At 38.2% G+C, this 17990-nt stretch overlaps 1 protein-coding gene across 4 annotated transcripts in view; it reads left to right on the plus strand.

The window, feature by feature from the left end:
- Positions 1–17990, plus strand: part of kat6b (K(lysine) acetyltransferase 6B) — a 240170-nt gene that overhangs the window by 187566 nt on the left and 34614 nt on the right. For all 4 annotated transcript variants that reach the window (XM_068020618.1, XM_068020622.1, XM_068020623.1 and 1 more), the window contains exons 9-12: positions 686–801; positions 2729–2870; positions 4382–4543; positions 15609–15702. In XM_068020618.1, coding sequence (XP_067876719.1) covers positions 686–801; positions 2729–2870; positions 4382–4543; positions 15609–15702 — 514 coding nt within the window. The remainder of the gene's footprint in view (positions 1–685; positions 802–2728; positions 2871–4381; positions 4544–15608; positions 15703–17990) is intronic.

Consider the following 17990-nt stretch of genomic DNA (forward strand, 5'->3'; position numbering starts at 1 on the left):
GCATTTATGACCAGTGATCAAGGAAAATAGTTTTTCCTTTAGTTTAGTTTAGAGATACAGCACTGAAACAGGCCCTTCGGCCCACCGAGTCTGTGCCGACCATCAACCACCCATTTATACTAATCCTACACTAATTCCATATTCCTACCACATCCCCACCTGTCCCTATATTTCCCTACCACCTACCTATACTAGGGGCAATTTATAATGGCCAATTAACCTATCAACCTGCAAGTCTTTGGCATGTGGGAGGAAACCGGAGCACCCGGAGGAAACCCACGCAGACACAGGGAGAACTTGCAAACTCCACACAGGCAGTACCCAGAATTGAACCCGGGTCGCTGGAGCTGTGAGGCTGCAGTGCTAACCACTGTGCCACTGTGCAAAGTTGAAGTGTGGCTTCAGATATCTGTGAATAACCATAATATCCAGAGCTGGAATTGTATACAGAAGAAACTTTTCTCGCTGTTTTCTCTCTCCTCATGTCATGAAATGTGTGGTCTTGATAAAACAGTCTGCCAATGCTTCTACTAAAAAAGACAAACATAACAGAGATTAATTAAAAAATAAAAAATTTAGACTCAAATTTGCATTCCAAAATTAAGACTTTAAACCAGTATTTGTATAAAAACATAGTCTGATATTAAAAATGGTATGCATAAAATGCTGATCTTTTACTCAACAGAAAACGGGAATTATTACTACTGTTGATCCACATGGTCGGTACCCTTCTGTAATTGAATTTGGGAAGTATGAAATCCATACTTGGTATTCTTCACCATATCCACAAGAGTATGCAAGGTAATATTCCACACACTATATATTTTGTTTTTGAACCTGTGGAGAGTTTCATATGTGTATTAATGAAGTCTGGTTATTAATACAACTTTATTAGGTACTTGACTTCACTTGAGAAAACAAAGTGCCCTGTATGTCTTTCTAATGCATTACATGCTTTAGATAATGCCAATCATTTTTGGTGTTGTGTTCATAATTTTATGGGTAATAATATACATTTTATTGAAGTGTAATTGACTTGCATTATGTTCATCGCTTAACAAATGTGCTGAAATAGTTTCATGTAAATCAGTTTTGTGCATTAGTGAAGTCAAATAGGTAGTGGCCTGAACTGGATGTAAGCCTTATTAGCTTGCTGGTGTTCAGCTTACATTATTTGGCAGTAATTCCAGTATTCAAAATCTTCCAATACATTGATGGCTTCTCGCTATATGTAACTGTCTGCACCAATTCACACTCCAGCATTTGCCAAACTGTTGAAGATTTTGGCCAGCTATCAAAGTACAACTGAACAATTCCAAAATGAGTACATGGCACTTGTTCAGGACAACGCCATGAGTTTTTTTGCAAAGTTGAAGTGTGGCTTCAGATATCTGTGAATAACCATAATATCCAGAGCTGGAATTGTATACAGAAGAAACTTTTCTCGCTGTTTTCTCTCTCCTCATGTCATGAAATGTGTGGTCTTGATAAAACAGTCTGCCAATGCTTCTACTAAAAAAGACAAACATAACAGAGATTAATGTGCTACCTTGTCTCCAAACGTTGCTTGTAGGAGTGCTGGAACAACAATTCTAGGATCTCCACAAGCACATCTCAAAATTACTCCGATACAATTTAAATTGTTTCAACTACTTGACTAAGATAGGGAGATGCTGCCAAATTTAAAATGTTACTTTGGTCAGTCAGCTATAGTGAGTTGTGATCCAGAATCTAGCCTGGAAAAAAAAATGTTTGGCTGAGCATGAGATCCTCCAGGCCTTGCCATCGTACAGAATGCCTTTTGTGAAATCTAGAAAAGGCCAACAGAGTTTCAGAAATACCACATAGTCGTGTTAACAACATCAGGCCAGATGGAGGCCTATATGTTGCAGCAGATTCCTTTAGTCTCTGAGCTTTCTCCCCATTTAGTGCAATGGAAAGCTTGCAAATCATTCCGAACCTGACCTGAGAAATACACAGCACAAAACCAATCCTTTTAAAAGTACAACAGCAAAATCCTGAAAGAGATGAATATTTTACATTCAGTGATACAGCCTTAACATTGAAACAACACCATACAAGTTTCAGCTTGTTCCCTTTGGAAGAAGGATCATGGTGTTAATTGAATTTGAATCAACAAACATCTTTTGAACAATTGATGCATGGGTAGGCTTGCTGTCTTTCTAGACAGTTTGGCCATTTTAGATGATGTAGAAAACATGACTGGACCTCTTTTAACTTTACTCTTACAAGATATTAACAGATATTTACAGCAATCACAAGATAAAAATTAAATTTGCATTGCATAACTCAACAATCAAAAGGACCTGCATAAAGGTTAGTCAATGTGATATTTACAGGCTGAAAATTCATTAGGATGCTGCCAGAGATGAGGGTTTATAGGTTGTGAGGTTGGGGCTTTTTCAAAGGTTGAGGCTGTTAAAAGATGCTCTGATAGAGGTCTGGAATATTATGATCAGATAAATAGTGATTGTTTCTACTTGACAAACCATATATTTGGTTTGGACTCTTACAGAACAATGAGAATGAGTTGAAACTGCAGTAGGATTAATATGTGTCCTTTTATTCACATACTGAGATGAAAATTAACTTATAAAATGTTAGCAGCCTGCTCATTCCTCACTCCACCTGAGTTACTGGCCAATGATTTTCTCAGGTTCGTGATTGGGAAGACAGATATTAACCCTATTTGAAATCATTTTTGCAGGCTACCAAAGCTTTACCTATGTGAATTTTGTCTGAAGTACATGAAGAGTCGGAACATTTTACAAAGGCATACGAAGAAATGTGGCTGGTACCACCCACCTGCTAATGAAATATACCGAAAAAATGATCTGTCTGTGTTTGAGGTAGGGTGGACCTTGAGACTTGCTACTGTTAATGTAATAAACTGCATATAATGCCCATACTGTGACTTCGATTTGCGACAAACTGTTTTGAGACAGTTGCAGCTAGGTAAATATATGTCTGTGCGAATAGCAATTTGGTGTCACTAATTTAGTAAATCTATGTAAACACAATCCATTTTTGACCAATTCACTTCACTTACAAGGAAGCAGATATCTTTTTATTAATACAGACTAAACTTTTACATGAAGTTTTAGAGTTCTAATCAAAATAAAATTGCCAATCAAATAATTTACCTACAGCAGTTTTATAATTTATGGTAACCAAAGTTCTTTTTCAATTTGAGGGTCATTTAATATGATCCCTTCAGCAAGGGCATGTTTACATTAGGGGCTGAATTTTATCAGCACGCCGTGCTGCTAAGTTGGCGGCCTACTGACACTGAAGTGCTGCCGCTAAGCCCCTGCAATAATACACGTGGGCCCTCCCCACCAGTGCCTCACCTCGGAACTCCATACGGAGTGCCGAAGGTCCGCGAATTGCAGCAGGCAACTGTAAAATCAGGGTGGGACGGTCACCGGGAGCAGGTATGTTCATTTGCATTTTAATTTACCTAATTTTAATAAAGGCTCCGCCACTCGGGAGCGGGGGGGCGGTGGTGCAGCACCGAGGCCTCACCGCCACTGCTAATATCCAGCAGGGCCTTCTCGGCGTCATGGGTCATGGCAGGCCACTCCCGCAGGCATTTTATGGGCCACCCCGCCACAATCCATGACGTCGAGGGGCTGGTAAAATCCAGCCCTAGTAGTTAGTATTGATTCAAAGTGGTTCTGCTTCACACTAGCACAAAAGGAACAGCGTAAACTTGGAACCCTAACTGACTCTGGAGAGAAGCTGAGTGAAATATCCTGAAGAAGAGTGTTATACGGCACATTGCTTTGAGTCACATCAGGACATGACTCCAGGCTTACTGCACAAAATTTAGCACAGGTTCAAAGCGATTGTACCATTGCAACTTGTGATGTAAATGTGCCCCAAGACTGATATTTTGTATCCATTAAAAAGCTGTAATTGGGTTTTTCAGTTTGATGGTGGCTTTCCTTGAAACCACTGTTTTGTATTCCGTTGACTGTGTGCCTGAGGTATGTTTATATTGCCTAAAATTTCAAATTAGTTTTGTAGTTTAAGTGATGCAGTTTGTATACAACTGTCCTTTCTAAGAAAACCATAAGTGAAAAAATATCAAAACCAGTTTTTTTTTGATATGTTGAATTGGGAGGCAGTTTGTTTTTTAAAAAAAACATACTGGTAGTTGCATGTGGACCAGTGAAGATAATAATATGGCGTGATGTGAGCCTGATTTATAGCAGCTTTGTTATTTTAAGACTGCAAACTAAGTGGTATCATAGTTTATATCCATTGTGGGTTTTGGTATGTACGTTTAAACAAGATTTAGCTACCTTGTATTGCAGATGAAAGAGAATTGTTCATTACATTTTAAATCTATTCACAGGTTGATGGAAATATCAGTACGATCTACTGCCAAAACCTCTGCCTATTAGCCAAGCTTTTTTTGGACCATAAAACCCTTTACTATGACGTTGAACCATTTCTTTTCTACGTGTTGACTAAAAATGATGAAAAGGGCTGTCATCTTGTTGGGTACTTTTCCAAGGTAAGTACTTCAGCTGTAAATTGTAGAGTAAAATAACCTTTTGTTCCTTACTGAATTGGCATGGAACGAGCAAAGGGTTAGATCCTTGGGCTGTGAGTCAAAATATTCAATGAGATTCTATGTTCTGTGTAATTGCTATTGATAGCACTTGAACCTGTAATGTTTGTAAAGCAGTTTTTATTACATGCCCATTATGTTACAGTTCCCGATAATTCAATAGTTTTCAAACTTTTTTTCAATATCCTGCAAATGCTGACACTCCAGGGGAGGAACTGAGGGTTGGGTTACCTTGGGGAACATCTGCAAATATTGGCACATATTAGAGAACCCCTGTTTTAACTTCCAAAAGCCAGTTTAAACTAACCTAAGAAAAATAATTCTATGCAATAACAGAACAGCGTACTAGTAAATCAGACATTGCTGTATAATTGGAAGCCTTTGAAATAGTGTGCATTCATAGTGCATGGAAATTGTATCATATGTCACAGTTAAAAGCATCACACATACTCTGTTAATGTTACTCTTGTCCCTGAATAGCACAAATAATTACTCAATTATGTTCACAATGTTAATTTGTTCAAACATAGGTAGAAAAACCTATCATGAAGCACCAACCTACACAAAACCAACCAATTGCTCAGTTTTTTTTCATAGCTATCAATCAGGAACCAACAATTATAATAAAACCAAACCTATCAAATCAATCAGACATTTCTTTCCAATTTCTTTTGGATGCCATGTTGTTTCCTGAACCAGTGATCATGTAAAAAGGTATTAAACACAATTTGAAGTGACAAAGCCACCTTGTGCTCCCATGCTAGCAAACTTCATCCATTTATTCTCAGACTTAGTCCTCACTGTCTCCTAGGATATGATCCCCTCCATCAATCCCATACTCCATCACACTTTGTTGCCTTCACTATTCAATCCTGGTATCCTTCTTGAACTACTCCTGATTGATTGATTCACAAAATGATTAAATCTGGTGGATAAACCTTCTGTTGTGTAAATCTAGTATGGCACTGGGTAAGGGGAACTGTAGAGACTGGATGGCTTCACCTGAGTCAAGCTGATACTTGTATACAAATAAACAGGATAAATAGGGCAGTGGGAAAGGTTTCAGAATAGTAACTGGGGAAGGAGGAGACACAGATGAAGCAAAATAGACCATCATTAAGGAGAATTAGGGACAGTAGATTAAGCATTGTGAAGGGTGACCTAAGCCGTGTTTATATAAATGTAAGGAACAAAATGAGTTAACTGAGAGTGTCAGTGAAAGGAAATAAATAGACATGAGTAATAAATTTTGAATAATAGTTTTATTAACTAGTCCTTGGGTTTGGTCAACAAAAATGCCAGCTTGTGTTTTGCAGAGGTCAAAATATTATGCAGGATAGTTTCAAATCTAATCATCTGATTTTCTTTGTAGAAAATAATTAGATTTTATGTCTACCAATATTTTTACAGTTACATCTATAGATTCAGTTTATTCATACCCATTAGATGTGTCTATTCCAGAATTAGTTAGTGCTTTTGTCAACTAATTTCCAAGTATTATCAGGACAAGATGATAAAATATTGGTTTCATGTAAATGGGTTTAAATGTTGTATTGACCGTCAACTACTGTAGTTTGAATCCAAATAAATTGCCATTGTCAACTTTGAAGTGGACTGAAAGCAGCAACATGATGACTGACTTTAATCAAAAATCTACAACTAAATGTTTGTTCTACACACTAGACCAAGCAACTGAAATTGATGATGAAATATTGAATACTGGTTTGATTTTCTTTTTATTTGAATCAGTGGTATGCAAATAAGATTCACAATGAAATGCTTATTGTCCTAACATTTCTTCAGTACCCCATAAAGTGGAACTACTTTTATATTTGTGTATTACAGAATTTCAAAGTGAAATATTTAACTCATTTTGTATTTAATTATGGGAAAGAAGATTTACTCTGATCCTTGGTTAGTTCAGAATGGACTGATTCACCGAACCTCAGGACCACTCATTTATTTGTGTCCGAGTTGGTACTGAGGTGAGATAGAAAGGAATAAAAACTGTAAATGTGCAGAATAGATTAAGTACAACAGTCAGAATTTATTGTCAATAATTACCTTAAATGAGTGAGCATTAATCCAGGTTTTAGCATACTAGGGTCCACTTTCTTTTGTTCATCTTGAGCTGAAATGTTGCCTAATGCACTAGAATGTACATAATATGCATTCTTTTGTTCCAAATTGCATAACCATATGCAATTTATTCAAAAATGTTCCAACTTACAGGATCTCCGCAAAATGTGATCATGAGGGGATTTACTTAACCTTTTCAAACCAAGCCCAGTTACGAAAAACTCATTATCTTTGTGAATAGTCTCTAATAATTATATCACCATATGAATGGATATGTCAAAATTTATCCTTTAAATCTTTCTTCGACCCTCTTAGTGACATTTTCACAATCCTGTTTTTGTTCTTCTTGTAGTACTGGGCTTTCTGTTCTTTTCCAATTTCTTCTGATTGATTTCTTTATTAGTTCAATTTCTACGTATAATGGTCTAGGTTTTCCAATAGTAATGATATCAAAACTGTCAGTGTTCATCATTACTCCTCTGAAATTGACAGCGCTTTCTGAAGTCCACAGATGCAGTAAAATGTGGAAATCCAGAAGTTGTTGCCAATGATCCTGTGCTTTTCCATAGGGTATGCTGTTTAAGTCTCTGCAGATGGAACTGCACTGGAACTGACAAGAACTTCCCCTTTTATGCTTAATATTATTGTACAAACCCCTGAAAAAGTTATGCATGGTTGATGAAGTCTATCTTGCTTTCCTCTTTGACCAAGCATTTGGTCATCTGACCTAATATATCCTTTTGTGGCTATGTCATACTTTATTGTATAATAAAGCCATGAAGGCGGGGCTAAAGTGTGGCGAGTCAAAGAGACTTAGCAGTTGGCAGGAAAAAAGACAGAAGCGCAAGGGGAGAGCCAACTGTGTAACAGCCCCAACAAACAATTTTTTCTGCAGCACCTGTGGAAGAGTCTGTGACTCTAATATTGGCCTTTATAGCCACTCCAGGCGCTGCTCCACAAACTACTGACCACCTCCAGGCGCTTACCCATTGTCTCTCGAGACGAGGAGGCCAAAGAAGAAGATTGTATAATGCTCCTATAAAGCGCCTTGTGATGCTTTATTACATTAAAGGTGCTATATAAATATAAGTTGTTGTTGGATTTCTGGAGATCCCCTTAACTTGGTGCCTGATTCAGATTCATGTCAGGAAAGGTGAAATTCACATCAGAGATTGCTTGGTCTTTGTGGGCAACCTTCATCGAGGTCAGCAAAGCATGCCATTCGCTTTGCCACTGACTGTAAAATCTACCAAGATTCAGTAGCTTTTTGTCTCATTAAAACGCTGGTGTCTAATTATAACATACACTGTATTGAAATATTAACAAATAGATAAATTATTCCACTTTTCGCCTTGCAATCTTCAGATATTTAATGCAAATTTCTCCTTTTCCAATCCTTCCAACTTTCACATCCTGGACCAACTAAAAATGATGGAAGAGAGAAAGGTCGAATTGATTGGGAAGCCAATCAGGTTCGGTAGTTGGTATCCAGAGCAGATAATATAGGCAATTTGTTAGCTAGGGAAAGGCAGGATAATTATTTAACTAAACAGGTAATTCAAGTTTAAATAAGGAAGTTGTCAAAAGTGTGCTATGATGGATGCTTTTTAAGAACATTATTTATCACTTATTTCCTGGTTAGGTGCACACAACCTCCACATATTGCAACTTGTACACGTTGCAAATTGTCTGAGTTTAAGGTTCCTGTGGCAGTCACCTGACAACTGTTCCAATCAAGTGACTGTAACAATGTAGTCTTTAATCAGGTTGTTATCACTGCCTTTGTATGCAATCTTAGATTGTTTCTTGTAGTTTCTCATTAAAGCAGAATATGACAAGTCAGTCTTAAACTAAGCATTATAGGCCAGCAAGTATTTGTAGCTAAGCATGTTATTTCATTTAGAGAATTTAAATCTGTGTAGGAATATAAAGTAAGTTTTGAATGTTCCACATCCTTCTCCAACCTGAACCAGTCTACAACTTATCAAACAAGTTGCAATTATGACTTAGTATGCTTGGGAGAACCAGAACTCAACCTCAAGGCGATTAAGAAACTTGGATTTAAGATGATTATTGTGGATGTGTTTTGAAGGATGATACTTAAAATAATTAGTCCCCATTTTGCCAGCGACCTTTAAAGATTACAAATTAAACAAGATTTGCTCGTGGCACAAACAAGTTGATATCACACATCTACAATGTTATGAAGTATTTTGAATAACTGAAGAAAACTGAACCAAGTTAGATCAGACTATTTTTCCTGTCCAGGTTGTTCTGAACCTTGTTCTACCTTTTTAATTCAATTCAGGATTCAGAGAACTTGATGGGGTAGATGCTGAGAGGCTGCTTCCCTGGCTGGAGAGTCCAGAACTCTGGAGCATAGTCTCAAGATAAGTGGTCAGCCATTTAGAATTGAGTTGAGAAATTTCTTTACTCAGAGGGTTGTGAATCTTTGGAATTCTCTACCCAGAGGGCTATAGATGCTCAAGGCTGAAATTGATAGATTTTGGATTGCAAGGGAATCAAGGGATATGGGGATCACACAAGAAAGTGGAGTTGATGGCGAAGATCAGCCATGATCTTACTGAATTGGGGGAGCAGGCTTGAGGGGCTGTATGGCTTACTCCTGCTCCTATTTCTTATGTTCTTATAACTTTTTCCCAATGCAGGTAGCTGCAGACTGCTTTAAAACAATGCAAACACAATTTGTGTTAATCATCATGAAAGTTTGAGAACTTTTGTATAAATGCTGATGATTTTTCACGCGCGCGCTCTCCTCGCACCCACTGTGATCATGCCCTACTCACATTTGTTGTGACAATTGTGTTCTTAAAACCTTTTTTTTGTATTCATCTTGGGTGAATTTTCATATTCCTCTTAAAATATAATTTTTGCACATACTGGAAGAATATTATAATTTTTTTTAATCAGAAAATAATTCAAATATGTGCTTGCTGTGACCATAGGGAATGTGTTATTAATGATGGGGATAACATTAGCAATTGCGTATTTTTTTCAGCAGTTGATAATAGAGGTTCACAAGCCATCTAACCAATACAGCAGTTCTGAAGTGGGAAGGGGACAAGTAGCGTTAAAAAGACGAGCCTTAAGGCTTTGTGCCTTAACACGCGGAGCATTCGCAATAAAGTGGATGAATTAATTGCGCAAATACATGTAAACGGGTATGATATAGTCGGGATTACGGAGATATGGCTGCAAGGTGACAAGGGATGGGAAATGAACATTTAGGGATATTCAGTATTTAGGAAGGACAGACAAAAAGCAAAAGGCGGTGGAGTTGCATTGCTGGTTAAAGAGGAAATTAACGCAATAGTGAGGAAGGATATTAGCTCTGACGATGTGGAATCTGTATGAGTAGAGCTGAGAAACACTAAGGGGCAAAAACATTAGTGGGGGTTGTATATAGACTCCCAAACTGTAGTGGTGATGTTGGGAATGGCATTAAACAGGAAGTTAGAGATGCATGCGATAAAGGAACATCTGTAATTATGGGTGACTTTCATCTGCATATAGATTGGGCAAATCAAATTAGTCACAATACCGTAGAGGAGGAATTCTTGGAGTGTATACGGGATGGTTTTCTGGACCAATACGTTGAGGAACCAACTGGAGAACAGGCCATCCTAGACTGGGTATTGTGTAATGAGAGAGGAATAATTGACAATGTAGTGGTGCGAGACCCCTTGGGGACGAGCGACCATAATATGATAGAATTCTACATCAAGTTGGAGAGTGGTGTAGTTGATTCTGAGACTAGGGTCCTGAATCTTAGTAAAGGAAACTACCGAAGGTATGGGGCGCGAGTTGTCTATGACGGATTGGGAGACGTTACTTAAAGGGATGACGGTGGATAGGCAATGGCAAACATTTAAAGAGCGCATGGATGAACTGCAACAATTGTTTATCCCTGTCTGGCGCAAAAGTAAAAGGGGAAAGGTAGCCAAACTATGGCTTACAAGGGAAATTAGAGACAGCATTAGATCCAAGGAAGAGGCATATAAATTTGCCAGGAAAAACAACAGACCTGAGGATTGGGAGCAGTTTAGAATTCAGCAAAGGAAGACCAAGGGATTGATTAAGAAGGGGAAAATAGAGTACGAGAGCAAGCTTGCGGGGAACATAAAAACTGACTGTAAAAGTTTCTATAGGTATGTGAAGAGAAAAAGATTGGTGAAGACAAATATAGATCCCTTACAGTCAGAAACAGGGGCGTTTATTATGGGGAACAAAGAAATGGTTGACCAACTAAATGCATACTTTTGTGTTCTCTTCACAAAGGAGGACACAAATATCATACCAGAAATGTTGAGGAACACAGGGCTTAGTGAGAGAGAGGAACTGAAGGAAATCAGTATTAGTAGCGAAAAGGTGTTGGGGAAATTGATGGGATTGAAGACCGATAAATCCTCAGGACCTGATGGTATGCATCCCAGGGTACTTAAGGAAGTGGCCCTAGAAATAGTGGATGCATTGGGGTCATCTTCCAAGATTCTATAGACCCTGGAACAGTTCCTACAGATTGGAGGGTAGCTACTGTAACCCCACTATTTAAAAAGGGAGGTAGAGAGACAGCAGGGAATTATAGACCAGTCAGCCTGACGTCGGTAGTGGGGAAAATTCTAGAGTCCATTATCAAAGATTTTATAGCAGAGCACTTAGAGAACAGTAGTAGAATTGGGCAGAGTCAGCATGGATTTACGAAAGGGAAATCATGCTTGACAAATTTACTAGAATTCTTCGAGGATGTAACTAGTAGAGTTGATGAGGGGGAGCCAGTGGTTGTGGTTTATTTGGACTTTCAGAAGGCTTTCGACAAAGTCCCACATAAGAGATTAGCATGTAAAATTAAAGCGCATGGGATTGGGGGTAGTGTATTGCGATGGATAGAAAATTGGTTGGCAGACAGGAAGCAAAGAGTAGGGATAAATGGGTCTTTTTCCGAATGGCAGGCAGTGACTAGTGGGGTACCGCAGGGATCGGTGCTAGGACCCCAGCTATTCACTATATACATTAATGATTTAGATGAGGGAACTAAATGTAATGTCTCCAAATTTGCAGGTGACACAAAACTGGGTGGGAGGGTGAGTTGTGAGGAGGATGCAGAGAGGCTTCAGGGTGATTTGGACAAGTTGAGTGAGTGGGCTGATGCATGGCAGATGCAGTATAATGTGGATAAATGTGAGGTTATCCACTTTGGTAGCAAAAACAGGAAGGCAGATTATTATCTGAACGGCTATAAACTGAGAGAGGGGAATACGCAGCGAGACCTGGGTGTGCTTATACACCAGTCGCTGAAGGTAAGCATGCAGGTGCAACAGGTGGTTTAAAAAACGGTAAATGGTATGTTGGCCTTCATAGCGAGAGGATTCAAGTACAGGAGCAGGGATGTCTTGCTGCAATTATACAGGGCCTTAGTGAGGCCACACCTGGAATATTGTGTGCAGTTTTTGTCTCCTTGTTTGAGGAAGGCTGTTCTTGCTATAGAGGGAGTGCAGCGAAGGTTCACCAGACTGATTCCTGGGCTGGCGGGACTGACGTATGAGCAAAGATTGAGTCAATTAGGATTATATTCGCTGGAGTTCAGAAGAGTGAGGGAGGATCTCCTAGAAACCTATAAAATTCTAACAGGACTTGACAGGGTAGATGCAGGAAGGATGTCCCCGATGGTGGGGGAGTGCAGAACCAGGGGTCATAATCTTAGGATATGGGGTAAACCTTTCAGGACTGAGATGAGGAGAAATTTCTTCACCCAGAGAGTGGTGAGCCTATGGAATTCGCTACCACAGAAAGCAGTTGAGGCCAAAATATTGTATGTTTTCAAGAAGGTTAGATATAGCTCTTGGCTCTAAAGGGATCAAAGGGTATGGGGCAAAAGCGGGAACAGGTTACTGAGTTGGATGATCAGCCAAGATCATAATGAATGGTGGAGCAGGCTCAAAGGGCCAAATGGCCTACTCCTCCTATTTTCTATGTTTCTATGAAACCAAGATGTAAGTGATGACTTTAGTAGAACTTTTCACCTCCACCCCATTTAATACTGGGATTTATGGTGATCCCGATATACAAATTCTCTGCAGTAGAAGAGTTGAAGTTAGATATGCATATATCAGCTGAAGATATGGGCTTGGAATTGTTGGTGACTGCCCATATGCCCTGTGTTTCACCAGAGTATCATGCGTGGAGCATTTGCTCTAAGAAATGGAATAGATTAATAGTAATCCTTATTGTGACAGTGATAGGAACAGCATTACCAACTTCTTCATATCCTGGAACAGATATTTATGTGTGTATTTCCTCTCTGATTCCCAGGATTATCATTTGATACATTTGCCCTTTCAGGTGGACGCGAAAGATCCCATGGCACTATTTTGAAGAAGAGCAGGGGAGTTCACCTCAGTGTCCGGCCAATATTTATCTTTCAACCAACATTACTAAGTTCGATTATCTGGTCAATTTCTCATTGCTGTTTGTGGGACCTTGCTTTGTGCAAATTAGCTGCAGAATTTCCTACATTATAACAGTAACAGTGAAGAACACTTCAAAAATTGTTCATTGGCTATAAAGCACTTTGGGATATTCTGAGGTCATAAAAAAAACACTGCAAGTTGTTCTTTCTTTACTAAAATTCCACATGTCTAAGGTCTACTATTATAAGTGATTACATGAAATTTTAAACCTGATTCCAGAAAAGAGGATAAGATATTCTGCATTCGTAGAACTGCCAGTCATGATCGTATCCTTCATAGCTAGTGTCATAGCCATACTGGTAATTAATTATTAATTCAGTAAGGATCAACTGGGAAACCTTTGGTTAAAAATATAATTTGAGATATAATTTCAGAAATAAAGTTCTAGATTTGAGAAGGGTTGTGTAAAATAGGCCTGCACCTAATGTAAGATTGCTGCTAAAAACCTGAATTAGACTTAAGTCTCATGTTGCTCGAGCTGAAATACTAGATAATGTACACTCTCTCCTGGGCCTGAGACTAAGTTTGTAATGTAGCTCTTAACGTGGAAAACTGTCATTCTGATTGCAGTTACATCAGCAGTTTGATTGAATTGACTGTATGTATGGTGGCTGATCTCCATTATCTCATTTAACATGAGAACAACATTGGACCAAGTCCAGTATTTCTGCTTAAGATGATACCTGAACTAAATGTGCTCCAATAGATCATAGTCATCAGATATAATTCTGAATTGGAATGCCAGGAGAGTTTTCTGTATGTCACTAAAATAACAAAAAAAATCAGGTAATTCATTGAAGTGTTGGCACCCTCTGGGCATAAAACTTGATGAGAGAAGAAAAGACTTGCATTTATATAGTGCCTTTCATGACCTAAGGGTGGTCCAAAACGCTTGTCAAGCAATTTTGAAGCGTAGACACTGTTGTATTAAAGGAAGTGTGGTAGCCAATTTGCATACAGCAATGTCCCACAAACAACAGTACAATAATGATCAGATAATCTGTTTTTCGTCATGTTGGATTATTATTGGCCAAGACACTGGGAGAACTCCCTTCCTCTTCTTTGAATAGTGCCATAGGATCTTTTACGTCCACCTGGAAAGGGGAACAGGGCTTCGGTTTAATATCTCATCCAGAAAACAGCACGTCAGATAGTGTAGCGCACTCTCAGTGATAAACAGACTCAGAAGCGAGAGTACTACCACTGAACCAAGGCTGGACATCTACATTGGTACTAGAAAAAAATCCTGTTGACAATGTTAAATAGCATTCCATTTCTGCAGTAGCTACAGTGCAGGGTAATTTCAACTATATTACACTAGCATTTTCACAAACTCTATCTGAAATAATTCGCACTTCATTAAAATTGTGCTATACAATTTGACAGCTATAGCTTTAATTGAAGGCAGAGGAGTCTCCCTCTTCCTTACTTTGTGGCATTATCCTCCACAAGCCATAGATAAATAAAGAAGTGTTTTTTTTATTAATTTTTCTTTCCCCATTGATGTTTTGAATTTTGAAAGTTTTTGCTTTCATGTGCCCTTAGTTAGGCCAAGTGCAAGTTGAGGCCAGCAGGTTTCCTTGTTTAATTGTCTACATTTGACTCTTTATAAAACAAATGTCTGAAGGTAACATTGCTGGGTGTCATATGCAGTGCAACCAAAGGGTTGCATGTTCAAGAACTAGGGATTCCTAGTGATTTTCCTGTGGATAAGTTGACCTTACCCATATCAAGTGGATGTTAATTTAATTTGCAAAACGAAGACTGCACATAAAAGGTACGTAATCTTTCCTTCCACCTTTTGGTGCAAGTGTAACAAAGTCTGCTTGTTTTGTAAAACATTTATTATTTGAATCCGTCTAATAAAGTGGAGTGCAATTCATGTAGCACCAAGGTGCAATAATTCTCTGCTGTACATTGATCATAAGCAAAATATGTTAAATGGTTTTAAATTTTAAATTACTCTGCTGCACTGTGTTTAAATTTTGCTTATTTCTAGAGCAGCACAACATTTACACCTTAAATTGATCTCACTAACTATTGGATGTTAGTTTGAATTTTACCTTCATTTATGTCTTGTACAAAATATAACCCCTTAAACATTTGTAAATGTTAAACATGCCTGAGGTGCATTTCAGAGGAGGCTGCTATGCACACCACGCTTTTCTAAGGAGTGTGTTCTTAGATTGCTGTATTGAAAAATTAACTTGAATGGATTTTATGACCTGGATAAACCTTGTGCATTAACAGTTTGTCAAAGAGCAGAGATGACAACTTTGGTTTGATTGAAAACAACAGTAACAGATTGTCATATATCATTGTTATTAACAATCAGCGTTTGCCTAGATTAGTGTGACATTTTGCAAGGACAGTGGTAGGTGACATGTGTTGTCTGCATCAGCAGTGCACTGACAAACTAGGTCTATTTCTCCTTCCCTCAGGAAAAGCTTTGCCAACAGAAGTACAATGTCTCCTGCATAATGATTATGCCCCAGTACCAAAGGCAAGGCTTTGGAAGGTTCCTGATTGATTTCAGTAAGTGTTCTGTTTTGTTTGAAGTCGTGTTTCAATGATCTTTGTCAGAGAGTTGGGGGTGTTCTTGTAAGTAATGGGCTACAGAAATTGGTAAATGCATGCATTGTAAACTTGATGAGAATGCTTTGATTTGTGCATCATTAAGTAATAGAATATTGTCACTTATTTTAGGGCTTGATACTCATTCAGGTATGAAATTTTACCCTTCTGATTCCTCTCAGCTTGAATTAAGAATACAACTGTCAGAGCATGTGCCAGCACACAAAGCCAGTAGGCTGAAACAAATTGTTAAAGGTTGAAATGAAACAGAATGTAGTCAGTTTAATCAGTATATTCTGTAGATCAAGCAGTTGGGAACAAGAAAAATGCAAAATATTTCAAAAGCTTTTGCAAATATGATTATATTCAAACAATAGGAAATTAAATGAAGCACAGATGATGCATTTTGAAAATTACTTTTGATACGTTCAGGAAGTGATCATTGATCTCTTTCAAAGTCTTAATGAAAGAACGTCCCTTGCGTTATACACAAAGCAGTCTCAAGTTCTGTAAGATTGAAACAATGGCATTAAAGATGCAGTGTATACTGGCCATCTTCCCAGGCTGCCTTTTCTGTGTCCTAGGAACACATAACTCAGCATGCAAATATGTATGCCCATTACAAAGTAATGGGGAGTGAAAAAACTTGCTTTATGAGATCCTCTGTTATGAGCTCCAGGGTTGTTCTCATGGGCCTCTGAAGGGCTGCAGGAGGTCTCAAAACATTTGAGTAGAAACATTCCAACTCTGACCTCTTCATTGCTGTCACTTGACTTGCATTCACAGCAACCAAGCCACTATCGGTCTCTTAGAATATCAGTTTAGTAATGAGACTGGCAAAATTTAACTGTTCATATCACATCATGCATAAAATAAAATATGAAGGCTGGGATTTTGCTTTGCACGATAAATTTGTACTGTTCGTTTTTGCCAAAATATAGCCCCTCCGTTGCAGCAGGGAGGGCCCACAGTGCTCTGAGAGATTTGCATTAGATAAGCTGTTTCCAAGTTTTTGCAGAATTTGGTTTAATTGTAACTTTTTCTGTAGAGGGCTTTCAACAGGGTGCCAGGATGTAGAATCTCATAGGGCATTTAACTGTCTCGTTGTAACAAATCATTTTGGAAGAATGCTGGGATTCTATTAATATTAAGACCTGTGTAAGAATTTCCCATGTTCTCTGTTTTGTTTCAAATTTACAACAGAAGGAGTATAAAGCTTTGGGTAGCTCAGGTCAACTAGTCTGCATTGCTTGATTCTATTTTATTTTTTGTGTGCTTTTTCTTCTATATAGTTATTGGGAGTAGTATGTTCAATGTTTGCATAATGGTCTTTTCATAAAGGCCATTATAAGGGTTTGGATGCAGTCTTACTAGATTGAGTGTGTATTTATAATGTGTACAGTGCATTGTAACATAAGCTGATTTAAGTACAGCTATATTTGGTACAGGGAAAAGTGCTTTGACACTGCAAAAATTGGTGCGTTATTTTGTTTATTAAAAAATTGGCAGATTCCTATAGGGTATTTATATTCCCTCAACAGACTTGTACTTACATTTTCTGTACAGTTTGAAATGGTTGTTTCAAAAAAGCATTATTACAGGTCTTTAAAAATCATATGTTGTGTGAATATTAACAACTCTAATATTTTAAAGTCACTGCAGCTAATTGCTTGTTCCCAAAAAGAGAGGTTTCAGAACTGAATCTGGCTGATACAATTGTGCAATCAGTGATATAATGCTGCCTCATTCAAAATGGTTGCAGCATTTTGTCAGCATTTCATAGTTTACTGGTTGTTCTCTCAATTTCTGCTTGCTAACAGTTGCATTGCTTTTTTTGCTCATTATCTTGTTCTGTTTATCCCATAGCAACATTTTCAGTTAAGATGTTAAGATATGATCAAAATATTTCTGCTTCTTCACCTGTATCCTTTCATTCTGCATTCCCATCCCCAAAATATGTTTCCATTTCCACTCCAATGTTTTTACCCAGTTTCTTGCTATAATTCAATTGCGAACGGAAAAAGAAAGCTAAAGAGCATAAAAAAAGAGTAAGTTAATACAATGGAGAGTAAAAATGTTAAATAAATGGAAAGGAAAAGGAAAAATAGTCACAAAGTGAAATGAATGGAAAGAGAAAATTGACTTGAAAGCAGGAGAGAGGCTTCTTCAGCACCTCCCAAACCCCACGACCTCCACCACCTAGAAGGATAAGTGCAGCAGGTGCATGGGAACAGCATCAACTTCAAGTT

The sequence above is a fragment of the Heterodontus francisci genome, chromosome 42, assembly GCF_036365525.1.
Source record: "Heterodontus francisci isolate sHetFra1 chromosome 42, sHetFra1.hap1, whole genome shotgun sequence".
NCBI classification, from domain to species: domain Eukaryota; kingdom Metazoa; phylum Chordata; class Chondrichthyes; order Heterodontiformes; family Heterodontidae; genus Heterodontus; species Heterodontus francisci.